Here is a 15,883-nt window from a genome sequence, read left to right as displayed (position 1 = left end):
CTCTGTCTCTCTGTCTCTCTGTCTCTCTGTCTGTCACTCACTCATGCATATAAACAGTAAAAAGAAAAAAAGACAAATACATGCATCAACAATGGGGGGGATGCAGTGAAATAGCAGGGCAACAGACTCATCACACCTTCTATTTCCATCCTCTCACCCTTCAGGTGTCAGGACTCGGTAGATGCCTGTTCATCCAATCCATGCCCTGGAGGCCACGACTGTAAGATCTTGGCTGGCTCTATCCATTGTGACCCTCTGCATCAGGTGTCCCCTATCCTGGGCAGCCTGGAGATCATGGAGATCTCTGCTAGCCTGCTGGGGGTGCTCCTGCTGGTTGGGGCCTTTGTCTGCATACGCAAACGTTACGTACAGCAGAAGAAGAAGCCTGTGTGCGTCCAGGACTCTAATGGGTAGGGGGATGATCATCTTATTGTTTATTTTAAGGTTATATGGTAATTATGTCTTGTGTACCTCAAACATATGATGTAACTTGAGCGAATGTGTAGGATATACGAATGCAACAATACGGCCGTCAAACCTAGAAGTTCATCAAACACTCCAAAAGCTAGTAATGGTAAACATGTCATGTAATTATTTGAACACTCACGTTGGTAGAAATGTAACCGCAATGTACTCCTTTGTCACTTCATAGGTATTTTCCGTCAAATGCGGCAAAGAGCATCATGGTCGACAACCAGGAAAGCCATTTAGAGATGTGCACCCTGATGGGTTCCGGAACCGACCTGGGCAACAGTCCCTTCCGCTCCCTCAGGCCCCGCAGTCAGGTGATGGACCTGGGCTCTCAGGATGGGGTCTACAGTCCCAAGACCCAGGGGCCAGTGGTGTGTAGCGTGGCTCCTCACTTCCCCGCTCGCCCACCTTCCAACTCCGACAACGAGTCTGTTATGAAACACAACTGGAACGCTGACTATGAAGGTATGCTTTCCTGTCGAGCTCAAAATCAAAACAAATGTCCCGTCTCAAGCTGTTTTTCACTGTGTGTGTGAATATACCCTAAATCAGTGTACCGTATTGGATTGATGAGCGGTATAACTTGAGCACAAGCAAATGAGCGTGAATGAACTGGAAATGTTGTTTCATTTTCTTTTCAAATTGTTCTTCACTTGATCAAAACTTCTCTTGAATCTGAAGCCAGTATATTGTACCAGTGTAGTTAGTTGGACAAATAATCAGGACATTTTAAAATGGAAAGTTAAAAAGACTACAGTGCAATAAACTGATATTTATGTCCCCGTACAGCATGTGCACCATATGTGATGGTCAACCAGTTTGCAAGTGACACTAAATAATCAATAAAGTTTGTTACAAATTTCTTGCAGTATATCCTGCTGATCCAGACTACTATGGCCGGCCAACAGCACAGGAGTTCCCTCAGTTTGACATTGTGGAAGATTCCTACACTCCAGTGAACACAATGGACTCGCGTAGGAACTCTCGTTTTGGGGGGTTTCCGTTCCCTCTTGACCGTTGTGATCGTCGCGCTCCCTTGCCTCCCTGTTACAGCAATCAGAACCTGGATGACTTCCTGGGGCCCGACGGCCTGCCCCTCCCTAGCTCCCAGTGCCCTAACGAGTACACAGCCATCAGTTACTACCCTACCCAGCATGCACGCAGCATGGATAATGTTTCCAGTGGTTACCGGAGACTCAGTATGCGACTGAGCATTGCCCAGCCTTCCTATGATGACGGCACTAACCCCACACCTGCACAGACAAGACCAGCAACACTGAACCCTCACAGATTGAATAGTTTGGACATGGTTGAGAGTGACTATGGGAGCTGTGAAGAGGTCATGTTCTAGAGTCAAGACTGAATAAAGGACATTTGCACAGCCAACAGCCAACAGTCTGTCATATATCTTTGATGAGGGAATAATTAACAGGCTCATAAGGGTGTGTTATATTATACATCAATCTTCTACATGTGTCCATGACGACCTGCATAAAAATGTCCATGTAAAACTAGCTCTCAAAGCGGTTTAGAGATTAGCAGTTACATAAAAGATATAGTTTTATTAAAGATGTCCTAAGAATGGATCAGTGGAGTTATCAGTGCTGTCTATAGTATTGTATAATTCATTGTTTTAATGTTACAGGATAATATATATGAAAATGAAGGGAGCTAGATCATGTTGTTAAGAAGAATGCTATAAGTCAATGAATGTATCTAAAATGTATTCTTGATGAAGCCAATTGGTTTTATCTTTGTACAGTATATTACATTTATAAGTGATGTTGTCAATGCTGTAATTAATAGTGTGTGAATATCTTTCATCTGAAAGAAGTTGTTTCGTAAAGGTACTCAATGGTAATGTATATGTGTGCTGCTGCTTGTATGATTGTGCGCATTTTTTTTTATCTTCATGTTTTGTGCTGGCTCACAGTTTCTTTCTTGTGAGAGTTCCTGTGTTGTAAGTAAAGTGTGTATGATATCCTGTGAGTTCACGTGAATTTCAGATGTATTTTTGTCAGTAAATACCCATATTGTGGTTGTCTTTGTGAGAATGTTTCTACAGTTGTTTAATATCTTATATTAGTAACCAACTGTGTAAAAAGTTGATTTTTAGCCTCTTGAGAAATAGGCCGCAACACCCCCTCCATCAATTGAGGAAATTACCAGAACAATTTCACCTAGCTCACACTATTCAGTAGAAAATTCTGAAATAAATTTCCATAATAGATGTTTGTCCATGAGTATTTTATTTGTCTGGATTGGCAATGACGTAAACATACAACATGTTTACAATACATACAATGTTACGGTAAACAAAACATACAATGTTGCACACGTTGATACATTTTAAATAACAAGATTGTTTTTCATTGAAATTGTAACTTGAGGTGAACGAGATTTGAAGATTCACTGCATCACGTTCATCACTAACCAGTTTCATCTATATAATAATTGTTAGTGAACAATAATGGTGGCTGGCACCAAGAGCTATTTGCCCCCACATGGTCCACAATTAAAACATGAAACAAACACAACCTAAAACACTTTTGTTTGAAAAAGGGGACATCTAATCCAAGACATCAATCTTTGTTTTAAAACGTAATTCTGTGTCTGTGACAGGAAGTGTGTGACTGGTAACTATTCCCATGTTCCCCTTTCTGTCCTCAGACGTGTCGTGTGAACATGTCCCTGGCTATGGGGTTTTTTCTTTATGGTTAAACCTCAACAACCTACCACCATTTTGTGAAATACAGCAGCCATCAGCAACATAATGAATCTGGTTGTTTTGACAACAGTAAATGTATGCATTTCTGAACTTAAAAATAAATATTTACTGTTCAAGTGTAATTACAGTCCCTTGATGTACAGTGTTTGGTATACATTCTATAGATGTAGCAAAGACCAATGCTATATAAATTCAAATTTACAGACTACAGGATATATTCCATATCCCATTGGCTAGGCTACTCATAATAAAACAAATAATAAAGCAATCAGGCATGTGACACAGAATAAGGCCATCACACTGCATCTTTTCTTCCCCTTTTGCAACGGTTGCAAAAAAAGCCTCAGAAAAAGCTTTGCCATTAGCACCTTCTTCCTAAAGTGCGGTGCGCTCGAAACTTTGACCAGCACACGTGTTTATGGCAACGATAATGTGCAATGCAACGCTTAAAGGAAATTTCCTGCAATGCTCTGCACCGAGTAAATCAATTATAAAGTACCACTAGGACGATCACCTACAAACATTGCTTACAACAGCATGTAATCAATCACTCTTTGGAACAGCTAAGGAGGAATCACCAGGAAATCCAATACATCTCAGTAAAGGTATCAATGGATCATTGGATCTGAAAGATAGTTGTGTTTCCTACTACGTTGAATGATCTGTTCGACAGATATGTAGGTCCCTGTGACAAAGCCCACCAGACCTAGCATGCTGATGATGAGGTTCTTGAGTTTCGACCATGGTGACAGGCCTTCGTTGTGGAATGTCAGGACCTGAAGGATGGGAGGGAAGATGAGAGCCAGGAAGCTGCTGCTCACTGAGCCCACCAATGAGATGACGAGGTCCAGTTCAGGGATCAGAATGGCCAAGAGACCTAAAAAGAGGGTGGGCAGGAGAGATATATGAAATACATCCTTTTCTTTAGCTGTTGTCAATACTAGGACATGACTCAACCTTAAAATCTATTGAGGAAAAAAACCTTTGGTGGATGGGTGTAGAATTTCATGGTCAATAATACAATTGTTGTTTTTATTTAACAACTCCTTATTCAAAAAGGTGGAAAGTGGACTGAGACCCTACCAGCTGTTGGTGACCATAATGTTTTCATAAAGGGTTTATGCAGAGAAGGTGGTTCAGTGGGCACTTTATATGATGACCTAATACTTAACAATTTATACCAACATAAAAATAAGTTACATAGAATCCTATGTACATCGTCATTTTGGAAAGATAACCCAAACTCTGTTCTTTTTTTGTGTGCGAGAAGTATCCAATCCAAGAACACACTGAATACAAGAGGTACAAAAGTAGAGCTTACAGGTAAATATAACGAGCGCTGTGCGTATGAATAAGTCGACGGACAGATTCCATCTCTCTGTGAAGCGGGCCACTGCCAGAGGAATAAGGATTTCTGCAGGAACATAGAACTGCAGCGCGAAGGTGATGAAGATGCCGAAACAATAGAGTAGCTTCACAATCTGGTACATCCTGCGAGATCATCAAAATAAAACATATAACCTCATTAGGAAAAGCGAAGGATAACATGTCTTTTCACAATTGTCAATACAGGACACATGGTGTGTGTTAGTAATCCTCACCAACAGTTGGGTAGGTTGAGAGTGATGCTGCCCCCTATCTCCTCTCCAAAACAGATGAAGCCAACGGTGCCTAAAGAGATGTAGAACGTGGTGACCATTGCCATTCCTATGTAGAGAACCTTGTTGAAACTCTGGGAATTCTGCATCTTGTTCTCTAAAGGAAGCACCTGGGGATTTCAACAACACAATGTCAGGACAATTTCATAGGTTTCCAAAATTGTACTCCATTACAAATAGGTGAAAGAAAAGTAATGTATTCAAAAATGTTGATTGAAAGGAATTAAATATGACAAAATGTTAACTTGGACAGTTGTCTGAAAATAACATATTTAAATTGCAACTGGTTGAACTGGTTGCCCTACTTTAATGTAATGAAAGACAAGGAGGAGATATTGTTCATGTGTTTCTGTACAAGTTTGAAATTACCACTCCAATCCCTTCAAAAGCGAATATAGCCGTTCCGAAGAAAAGTGGATAGTCATTGGCTTTCCCCACCAAGGGCAGATTGATTGGGTATTTGATATTCTAGAAAAGTAAAACAAAACACATTTAAATAAATACATACCTAAATGAAAAGCAGACAACAGAACAACACCATACTGAAATCCATAGGAAGGAAACTCGTTTTATTTTGCTAAGCAGTTTTTTTTAAAGCACAAATCAAATGTAGCATTTTTTCTTCTCAGTGCAATGGATGTTTTGTAGTATAAAGGGTTACTTTGTATTTTACTGCAACATCTGGAACCACTGATTGTGACAAAGCATTATCAAGTCTAATGTCAGTCAGAAACAAAAGATCATTGTGGCTGTATGTATTTCTGCGTGGTGGGCGCATGAGTGTTTGCCTCCCTACCGTGAAGGAGTAGAAGTAGATGAACACCAAGCTGGCACACATGGCCACGTTGGCTATGAAGGAAAGTGGTGCCAAGTACGTGAGATTACGGACGAAAACCAGCAAGATGAAAGCAGGCAGGAAGCAGAGCATGTAGAGACGAGAATCAAAGCTAGGGACAATCACTGCCGTCTGGTTGGTATTGCAGTTCATGGTTGTCCCATTAGCAGCCTCTATAACCTGGGGGAAATAATGGTTCAGACACACTTGCCATTGAGTGGTGTTCTTTGGGTAAGTGCACAGAGATGTGGAACATCAGAGGAATCTTGTAACAATAATAACAATTGGGGATTGTATTATACGTTGTTGTTAGGAGACCTCAACTGAATCTCTTTTACAGAGAAGTTGATTTGGGAGTGAGTGAATGTGTGTTTCTCGGTCGGTCACCTGCTTCACATTGTCACTGAGGAAGACAAAGTAAACACAGCAGAATCCGAGCTGAGTGATGATAAGAAACAGGTTCACTAGCCGTCTAGAAGAGAGGACAGTCAAAAAACATGTCACAGGTCGCAAATAGCCATTGTATTACCAAATGAGGTCTGCATTATATAAAGATGACCTGATCTTTAGTCATGTCATGTTGTTGTCGTATGGGCTGTTTACCTGCCCCATATTGAGTGTCTTCTTAACCATGAGACATTTTCCATCCCATACTCCATAGCGTCTCCATAGTTCAAGAACGGTTTGTTCATCCTGCAATGACAACAAATATCCTGTAATAACCATAATATCATCATGCTGGTTGTCTTGAAAATTTGGAAGTATTGTACCTCTGTAAATTGTCTTATTGTATAACTATCCCTGTGCCAATGTTTCTGGTGTCTCACTTGTAGATCATTAACTGTATATGGTTGCAGAAGCATGTCAGCGTTTTAATTACATATTAAGTTCAAACATAGATAAGAGAGATCAGGAACAATTGTAAACGCAAAAGGCAAAGAACGTTTTCCATCTGACCCAAATCCAAAATAGTTCCAAAACAATGCATTTGAAGTCCAGGCTTGAACACAGAGGTTCTGTAGTGATCATGATATTACAAGCACGCATACAACATTTATTACAATCTTATCGATAACACAATGTGCGGAACACAGAACATTGCATTTCAACACAGCTCAAGATACTCACTTGGCACTGAGGTGATGGGAACATCTGACTAGCAGGTTCATACAGTGGACTGCAATAATGCCCATAACAAACAGGCTCAAAGGGCCCAACTGTGAAGGAAAAATGTCTGTAGTGGTCATTTCAGAGCGTGTCTATCTTTACATCTACAATAACGGCATCAGGGGCTTTCTTGATTACGCAACCCACATATGAAAAAAAAAAAATATATATATTGGTGAATTCGTTCTTTTAATAGGTATAGCTTTGTATTAATTGTGTACACACACACACACACACAACTTCAAGCACAAATTGATGAAAAGTAAAAATAGTAAAATGAAAACTCCACTGTGTGCACAACACTACTTCCGACCCTGCCTCTCAACTATCAAATAACCTGCTCCATCGACGTGTGTAGTCCATGCAAAACACACAAGGAGACAAGAAAATTATCAAAGCTGCCATGTTTGCATTTTCTGTCGGTGAGATGCTTAATCAAGAAAAACGGCCATCGTCTAAAACGACAGTACGCTTACCACAAGCCCTGCGTTCTTCACAGCCAACGGCAAACCAAGCAACCCTGTTCCAATGTTTCCTTTCAGTAAGTGGATCAGAGTCTGGAAGAACCTGAAATGCAAAAAATCCTATTACAAGAAACTCCCTGCACAACCTCATACACCATTTCACATGGAATAACCTCCGAATGTATAACCATATCACAATCACTGCAAAAAGGACCATCCTTACGAAGTCCCTGACTCTCCTCCTATCCGTTGGTACTGGTTTTGAGCACTTGCTGGACTATGATCAGCAGGAGGGGTGCACAGGGCAGATTCCTCTGATGGGCTGTTTGCTATTTTGGGTGAAACTGGGCCTGAAATAAAAAATATAAAAAACACCATGCGTTGAAAAGAATTTACACATATTAATCTAGAATGGATATTTTTTCTCCTCATCAACCTACACACTATGGAGTATTGACCCCTGTCATTTGAGATGTCAGGCTGTAACAAATGTTCTTTCAGCAGGTAGAAAATCATATACCAAATTGTGTACACCATGAGTGATTTGTAAAATATCTAGTCATCCTATGTAATGCTGAATTGTGGTCCTCATCATTCCTAACTACATGATATTGACATATTATGTCAAGGTAACACAATTAGTATACCCTCTTCTTGGTAATTAGGATTCGACGTCATTGTTGGGTCTCGGGTTGGATCTCGCCTCGCCTCTCTTCCAACCTCTGAAAAATACAAAGACTTAATAGAGGAAGCATTTCCCACACCTACACAAAATATGTATGGCTTATTTAGCACTGATGTCAGAGAAAATTACATTTGCACCTGTGCCTCACTCCCCTGTAAGGCCAATAAAAAACTGAGGGTAGTAGGCAAAACCAATATAATTCAGGGTGGAACAACATATCGTGGAACAATATATCGCAATTCAAACATTTTACAATATGTATCATAGAGTTATGGCAATATTTTTACAATATGACGTCCGTTTGATCCTATTGGTTGAGCTACCAGCGCGCGACCTACTCTGCACCTGCGTCATGCGTGCTTTCATTGCATTTACAGAAATCACTTGAACTGAGTTAACTAAATTGTACAACAAAGACAATAATTGAAAATGTTAAATGGTTTTGGAAATCTGTTAATTGAATTTCAGTTTCATTTAAAATGTTCAAAATATCGTGATATATATTGTATCATACGCCCAATATCGTGATACGTAATGTATCGTGAGCTGTGTATCGTTACACCCCTAGTATAGCGTGAGATGGATCTACTCAGATATTTAAACTGTAAGGCACTTGTTGTGAAGGATATTAAACTACAAAATATATCAACAGTGAACGCATCACGGAATACAACATAATATGTTGAGTTAATTTATAACTTCTCTTGACTATAGTTAGCAGGAACACTTCCAAAATGATTTCCCCACACCAGCATTGCAGGGACAGGCAGGGGAAGGGTTTTAAACAGACTAGAGTTTATGAACAAAGATAGGCTAGGACACGAAAAGATTAGCCTACTGAATGCATGACATTTTGTCTGTGTCTATGAATGTATCACTCAAAAGGCATTGTGTCGTCCTTATTCATATTAAAATAACGTATAATGCAGAACAGCAAGGGACTGAGCTAGCAAGGTTTACTGTACACAGTATAGGCTAACTTACCCAGCTAGCTTGGGAGGGAGATACTAGTAACAAGCGCGCTAACAATGCAAGCACCAATCCCTGACAAGACAAAAATAAAGAGACTCAATGCATGCCTACTCTGGCAACAACACATCTCTTTTTATTTAATTCAACGAGCAAGCTAACTTAGCTTGTTGTTGAGACCTCAGGCTCAAGGCGACTTACCTTTAAAAAAGATTCAGGATATTCCTTTTGTTATCATGCGTTTTAGAATGCTTACTATATTTTAACGATATAACTGGTGCTATATTTCGAAAATCGTAATTTTCTCGAAGCAAGGCTGGTCACTTTGAGTTTGTCATTTTGCTGTGATCGACCAATGCATTTATTATGGCACAGAGCGCTTGATCATGTGATCTGAGGATGGTGCCTTGTCAGGTCAGCTGATTCAAGATCTCGGAACTCGCAGGTGGCTCGCCCTAAATCGGTCTGAAGTTAGCGAACTGCTGCATCTGACAAAAATGTCAACATCAAAGTTATTTTATCGGCTTGTGAAATGTTTGCTTCACTACGGCTCAATCAGTGTGTAAAGGTCAATTCCTATTTCACACAAAGAAAAAAATACACATCCTTATAGTCACTCAATAATGTGGTAACACAAGAATGCTGCATTCTGGTATCTGCGCAGGTAGATGGGAGAATTTGAATAGTAGACGGGGGAACTTGAATTAGTGGTAGAAATTGCACTAATAGACTCCAGTGGTGCTACGGCGAAAAAAACTAAATATGGCTGCAAATGTAACAATATATCAACGGAGGAATTTAATTTTCTTATCTCCAAGAGGCATTGACAATTCCCATGCCTTTTGAAAAGTGTTACACTGATTTGAGTATCGCACATATCGAGGGGAAAATGATGTAACGCACTCAGCACAATAAAGTCTGCTACTTACAAATATAATTCTGGATGTAAGAAACACTAAGCCATACTCATGCATGTAAACACACAATGGTTATGTAATGTACAATGTTAAATAAATGAAATACATGTGTTTTTGTTACATGTTCCACAGTGCTACATGACATCACATGCATCACAGTGTTTCCTTTTATGTAATATAACATTTGTTACAATAAAAATAAATTAAAAGAAACATGAATAAGTACCATTATTTATAACATATACGGTAGTCATTAACTTGTAAACAGACTGAATGCCATCATGTGTAGAGACAATGGGTCTCCTGCTTGTCACCTAAGCAAATACGTAAAGTTATAAAATGTGTTAAATAACAACGTTGTTTACACTTACAGTTTGCCCAGGTGAGTGTGAAGTTCAGGTATTGTAGGGTTTAAGTAGGCTAATACAGATGCTCAAAATGTAAGTAATTGAAGAACAGATGCCAGTACATATCTAACTGAAACTGTTCTGCTTGTTTGTGTATTTTCATTTCTTGTAAGTCAGCCTGTTAACTGAGATTGTGTGTGTGTGTCTGTGACATCTTTGCGCTCAGAAAGAAAAACCACTGCACCCAGATGTGTTTGAGCAGAAGCAGAACACCCAAGGAAGGTTCCGGTTTGTCTTACATTTAGTCATTTAGCAGACGCTCGGCTTACAGTAAGTACAGGGACATTCCCCCCGAGGCAAGTAGGGTGAAGTGCCTTGCCCAAGGACACAACGTCATTTTGCATGGCGGGGAATCGATCCGGCAACCTTCTGATTACTAGCCCGACTCCCTTACCACTCAGCCATCTGTGTTAAGTTCATGCTTTGCTTAAATATGCTGATTGTTTGATCTTTGCAATGCATGTTTGAAGAGTAGGTGTCAAAAACTGTTGCAAACAAAGCATGAAACTTTCCACAAGCTTTAGACTGACTAGCTCACATTAAAAGGTGACAGAGTTCCGCCTCCACATGCTCCATGCTGCAAGTAATACACTTCCTTGACTTCATTGACTCTGTGCACTACTTGATAAAGAAATTTACCTAACAGAGACTTTTGAGCACATGTATGAGCAGGCCTATTGTTGATAGGAAAAACCAAAGCTTTCAATTATCAAACATAATTTCTCTGTGCGCCCAACCGACTAGTCTGAGCCTTTGATGATTGGAGGTATGTTTTCACCAGTGTACTTATACATCTCCACCTTGTGGTTTTATTTACAATAAATGTATTCCGGAAAAGTGTCAAGTGTGAAATATTCAACAGTCACCACCCAGCTCTGGTCCCAGCCCTTTCTACCCTGCTCTGGATCCAGTACCCTCGAGCCTTGCACTGCCCCCAGCACCCTCCAGCCCTGCACTGGCCCCCAGCACCCTCCAGCCCTGCACTGCCCCCCAGCACCCTCCAGCCCTGCACTGGCCCCAGCACCCTCCAGCCCTGCACTGCCCCCCAGCACCCTCCAGCCCTGCACTGCCCCCCAGCACCCTCCAGCCCTGCACTGCCCCCCAGCACCCTCCAGCCCTGCACTGGCCCCAGCACCCTCCAGCCCTGCACTGCCCCCCAGCACCCTCCAGCCCTGCACTGGCCCCCAGCACCCTCCAGCCCTGCACTGGTCCCAGCACCCTCCAGCCCTGCACTGCCCCCCAGCACCCTCCAGCCCTGCACTGGCCCTGCATTTAGCCTGCCTCTGGCATCCTTTGTCTATGATCCCCCCTGTTCTGAGGTCTCCCGGATTTTGGAACTCAAATGCTGACAGGTATGATCTTAGCCTTTCAGAATTTTCTTCGGTATTAACAACAAATTGAATAGTCTATAATTGAATTGAATTTGAAAGTAATGTATGTGTAGGAAAGCAAAGGCTCCTTGCCTAATGAAAAGTGCGAAGATTCTTTAATTTCTTATCACTGAGGCTATGTGTGCTACACATACTATGCTATGGTGTGGAACTTGTGGTCATCTCCTTGCTGGTGGTGAACCATGGAATTGTGCACTTGGATGTTATCAACACAGTTGTACGACTTTCTTCTTACAGACTCTAAGGGGCCAGCATAGTTTCCACCCGTCCCGGTTTTGCCGGAATATTGTTTTATTTTTTAAACAACAGTCCCAGTTTTGAAAAACGATTTTCCACTATTCTATCATATTTACCCACATTTTACAAACCAGAATTGCCCCAGAATGCTAAATACCTTGCCTATACTGTTAGTCAAAAACATTTAGTGGTCATATTACACATTGCCATGTCCTGGGTTCACGTCTTCTAGGGTCAAGCAGATAAGCACCCTGGTAACTTTCCAGCAGAGAAATCTATAATATATCAGGGGGCAAGGGGGCAGTAGGTCCAGTTTGGTCTCCACCTTTGATGTCGCAGGATGACAAAATCTGTGGAAACAGAGCAATCACTAAAATGAACGGACTAATTAGGATATAATCAACACCTAGATACTCCACCCACCGAAAGGATCTGCCTGTGTAACCTCCTTAAAACAAGTTGTTACAGTCTTTTGTAAACAGTGCAGGTTGAAATAGAGGGTAGGCCATACATTTCTATACACATTTGCCGCAGTTGCACCAACTGCAATTTCTAAAGAGGGCTGCTGCTATGGAGCTTAAAGATGTTGTTGTTGGTCCATCTGTGATGGACATTGTGTATCTCGAAAAATAGTGGGAGGGGTATAGCTGTCTAAATATGGGTGACCGAGGGGATAATCATATTTCAGCATACATTACTCATCTGAACGTTTTTACAGACGGCTCTAAGACCCCCCCTAATGTCGAAATATGTCAGACTTTCCTTACACAAACACATACACGTTCACATATGAAACATTCACACACATTCATACTACTGAAAACTTACATCCACATGTGAAATGCTCTCATAGACACATAGCCTATGAAACATATTCACATTCACATATGAAATGGTCACACACGCATTCATACAACTAAAAACTCACATCCGTAAAATGCTTGCATCGACACATAGGAAACACTTTCACATCCTTAGGATGAGTAAGAAGCTTTGAGGATGTAAGATTATGAGAACATTTTCAGTATATCTGGAAGGCATTTCAGTATATCCGGAAGTCAGTTCAGAATATCCGGAAGGCATTTCTGTATATTCAGAAGGCATTTCAGTATATCCGTGGGTCAAGAAAGCAGGGTTCTGGAATTTGATGTGTGAAGATGTTTTGCTGTGGCTTCACTGCGGTCAAAATGACAGGTGGTGTTCAAACAAATGGTGAATTTGAATGTTGAAATTGAACGAGGAAGAAAAAATTTGAGCCGAAAAAATACTGTTTGAATTCGAATGGTGAATTTCTGATCAGAAAAATTGGAGCCTAAAAATTGGAGCCACTTTTTTATTTATTATTAGCCTACACAAAATACATTTCTCATTCAAATGGTGAAATTCAGATCCCAAAGATCTGAAACAAAAAAAGTCTGAAGTCTCAAGGCGAATGCGTGAGACTTGGGAGCCCTGATATGACCATCTTTGGTGGGTTGATTGGTTGGTTTCTATTATCCATCAAACCCACACTCCCTTACAGTAGGTGGCAGTCTGCAGTAACCTTCATAAAGGAAAAAAACTGGACTCGAATTCCGCAGCTTTTCATACGTAGCTCTAACATCCTGGCTGACGGTTTGTAAGACGGAGCCAAAGCCGGTTTATTGATTTATTGCTCTGGAAATCTGTCACACCACAGAAAGATGACTACCGTAAGGTCTTGATTTACCTGTGAACTCCCTTTTAGTTTTACTAGCTCTAGCCACTTTGAAACCTGGAGCAAAACAAGTTGGGAAAGCTAACATAATAATCCGGTCTAGGAGACCCAACTGTAGTTCGGTATATTAGCTAGGCTAGTATTGTACTGTGTAGTTAGCACTGTAAAACGGGTACGATATTAGTAGGTTCGCTAGCTTAGTTAAATGTTAATCTTGTCTTGAGCAAGCTTGTCCATAATATTACAGTAGCATGGACCTACTTCAAAAACATTTCTGATGTAGCTAATACTACCATCTGCAGCCAGCCATTAACTCAGCTACAGGACTAGCTAATTAACTAGAAATGTGTACGTCTCGTACTATGCGAAAGAAAGTTACTGTAGTTCTTGTGATTAATTATTTACAGAGACACGAGTTTAAAGTGGAGATGACATGTGAGGGGTGCTCGGGAGCAGTCACCAGAGTCCTCAATAAACTTGGTGGTGAGTCTGTTGCTCTGTTATTTCTCTTTAAATTATTTAAGAAGCATTCTTTAAAATATTTAACATATATATATGGCCGGGTTTCCCAAATTCGTTAAGGAGCTCTTAATGCTAAGAGCTTCTTAAGAACGTTCTAAGAGCGCTCTAGAACGCCTAAGAGTTTCTTAACGAATCTGGGAAACCCAGACAATATCTAGACTCAAGTCACCTTGCTTTGGTGAGCTGTGTGCAACTTAGTGACGTGACTTTCATATCACTTGCTGGGCCAAGATGTCAAATTTGACATTGACCTACCCAAGCGCCTAGTCTGGATCGAGTCGGACAAGGATGTTGATGTTCTTCTTGAAACGTTGAAGAAAACTGGAAAAGGTGTCACGTACAATGGCCCCAAATAAGGATGCCTGACTAGCTCTTTATAAACAGGTGATATGTCTAAGCTTACAGTCTGTACGTACATAATCTAATGTATTCAATTTAGCAGACAACTTAGACAATTTAGTCAGTGCACAACGTTCAATGTTATGTATGGTATGTTCTGTGTGTGACAGGTGCTTTTTGCTGATGATGCAAAGTGAAGAATCATCAACAGTCATGAAAAGCCCTTTGAAATTGTGGAAGAAACAAGACAATTGGGGAGGAGTTGCTCTTTATATGCTGAACTTGATATCGCATTTGCTTCATCCTCTAGGTAGAGATAGCATGTGGTGTTGGTGTGTCCCAATATTCTTAAGATGCCAATTCTGAGCGGTCAACAGTATTTTCTTTTTGCCAAGTTAATTTAGATCAATACCACCAGAAGAAATTATACATGAGTGCTAACTTGCTCAGTTGAATGGGCATTGTCAACCGAAAAGTAACGGCGGGTCCTTTGTAAACACTTCCTCTTCTGGTGTGTAGTGATAAATGTTCAAAATGGTTGTATTCATTTGATATCATATGTTCAATGAGCTTACACTAAACATGTTATTTACTAACCGTACAAGTAAAATAGAAAATAGGAATAGTCACATTACTCTTACTGTGCACATGGAAAACTTAGCCAATATCATGGTCATACTTTACTAATGGTTTATTTTTTACAAAAGTCATTACACTTATCTACTATTGTATTGATACGACATACACTATTGTATTCAAAGTTTTGTCCTCAATTCTTGGCTAGCTCATACAAATACACTAGAACTGAATGGCCCACAAACGATGCGAGCACAAAAGCTAACATTCCAACGACATGTCTTTGCGTTATTAATACAGTTACAGAAATGATCAAAATGGGATTCAAGCAAATGGCTGAATCCCATTTGAATCCTAGACCAGATCTCATGTGCAACTTCACCACAGACCCATAACAGTCACATCTTCTGGGATCACTGGATTTAGTTTAAAAAAAGCATTTGTATCTTGACGATCAACATGAAACACTCAATACCATTGCGATAGCAGAATTGTTGGGAGGTATTGCTTTGCCTTAACTTAAATACCTTTTGTTATTTACACTTTGTTGGGTAGTAAAAAAATGAAATAATGTATATCTAGATGATGTCTAAGATCCCTCACATGTATGTAAATTAAAAGATTTCCACTACATTTTTGTCCTTTTCGGTTTCTTTTTTGATATCATTTAATAAGTTGTTTTGTGGAATGTACTTGTAATACAAGTAGACATTGATAATCATTGTATTAAATACACATTTACAATTCCACCACTTGGTGGTGGTATATAATCTTATTCTGATTTGACAAGACACTGCAGATCTTTGAACTAATGGCCAAGA

The 15,883-nt window shown here is 40.3% G+C and overlaps 3 protein-coding genes across 4 annotated transcripts in view; 2 read left to right on the top strand and 1 right to left on the bottom strand.

The window, feature by feature from the left end:
- The window catches only part of fat2 (FAT atypical cadherin 2), a 28,685-nt gene extending 25,984 nt beyond the window's left edge, over positions 1–2,701 (top strand). Inside the window, exons 23-25 of the mRNA XM_047022348.1 lie at positions 165–410; positions 653–936; positions 1,341–2,701. Coding sequence (XP_046878304.1) covers positions 165–410; positions 653–936; positions 1,341–1,822 — 1,012 coding nt within the window. The 3' untranslated portion in view covers positions 1,823–2,701. The remainder of the gene's footprint in view (positions 1–164; positions 411–652; positions 937–1,340) is intronic.
- Positions 2,702–2,703: 2 nt separating this feature from the next.
- Positions 2,704–9,472, bottom strand: slc36a1 (solute carrier family 36 member 1). Of its 2 annotated transcripts, XM_047018744.1 has the most exons (13): positions 9,179–9,472; positions 8,993–9,052; positions 7,971–8,045; positions 7,547–7,673; positions 7,336–7,426; positions 6,821–6,909; positions 6,296–6,385; positions 6,080–6,164; positions 5,654–5,872; positions 5,227–5,325; positions 4,801–4,967; positions 4,521–4,690; positions 2,704–4,076 (listed from the first exon to the last, which is right to left on the bottom strand). In XM_047018744.1, exons 3-13 carry the CDS (start codon positions 7,999–8,001, stop codon positions 3,808–3,810), a joined length of 1,437 nt encoding a protein of 478 aa, XP_046874700.1. In that variant the 5' UTR covers positions 8,002–8,045; positions 8,993–9,052; positions 9,179–9,472; the 3' UTR covers positions 2,704–3,807. The 2 variants fall into 2 exon arrangements, with proteins under 2 accessions (XP_046874700.1, XP_046874617.1); XM_047018661.1 differs by lacking the exon at positions 8,993–9,052 and having other exon boundaries at positions 2,705–4,076; positions 9,179–9,471.
- Positions 9,473–13,499: 4,027 nt separating this feature from the next.
- On the top strand, positions 13,500–15,695 carry atox1 (antioxidant 1 copper chaperone). Its single transcript, XM_047025694.1, has 4 exons — positions 13,500–13,620; positions 14,033–14,108; positions 14,379–14,531; positions 14,657–15,695. The coding sequence occupies exons 1-3, from the start codon at positions 13,612–13,614 to the stop codon at positions 14,501–14,503; spliced, it is 210 nt and encodes a 69-aa protein (XP_046881650.1). The 5' UTR covers positions 13,500–13,611; the 3' UTR covers positions 14,504–14,531; positions 14,657–15,695.
- Positions 15,696–15,883: the final 188 nt, after the last annotated feature.

The sequence above is a fragment of the Hypomesus transpacificus genome, chromosome 1, assembly GCF_021917145.1.
Source record: "Hypomesus transpacificus isolate Combined female chromosome 1, fHypTra1, whole genome shotgun sequence".
Taxonomy (NCBI): domain Eukaryota; kingdom Metazoa; phylum Chordata; class Actinopteri; order Osmeriformes; family Osmeridae; genus Hypomesus; species Hypomesus transpacificus.
Note: the sequence above shows the minus strand (reverse complement) of the source record. Positions and strands in the feature narration are given on the sequence as shown.

Bases quoted from the DNA above. Each gene is read 5' to 3' on its own strand.
- atox1 (XM_047025694.1), top strand. The intron at 14,109-14,378 runs GTGAGTCTGTTG...TGCTGGGCCAAG, and splicing joins AGTCCTCAATAAACTTGGTG to ATGTCAAATTTGACATTGAC.
- slc36a1 (XM_047018744.1), bottom strand. From the start codon at position 8,001: ATGACGTCGAATCCTAATTACCAAGAAGAGG. The intron at 7,427-7,546 runs GTAAGGATGGTC...TTTGCATTTCAG, and splicing joins GGAGGAGAGTCAGGGACTTC to GTTCTTCCAGACTCTGATCC. The intron at 4,691-4,800 runs GTGAGGATTACT...ATGATCTCGCAG, and splicing joins CTCAACCTACCCAACTGTTG to GATGTACCAGATTGTGAAGC.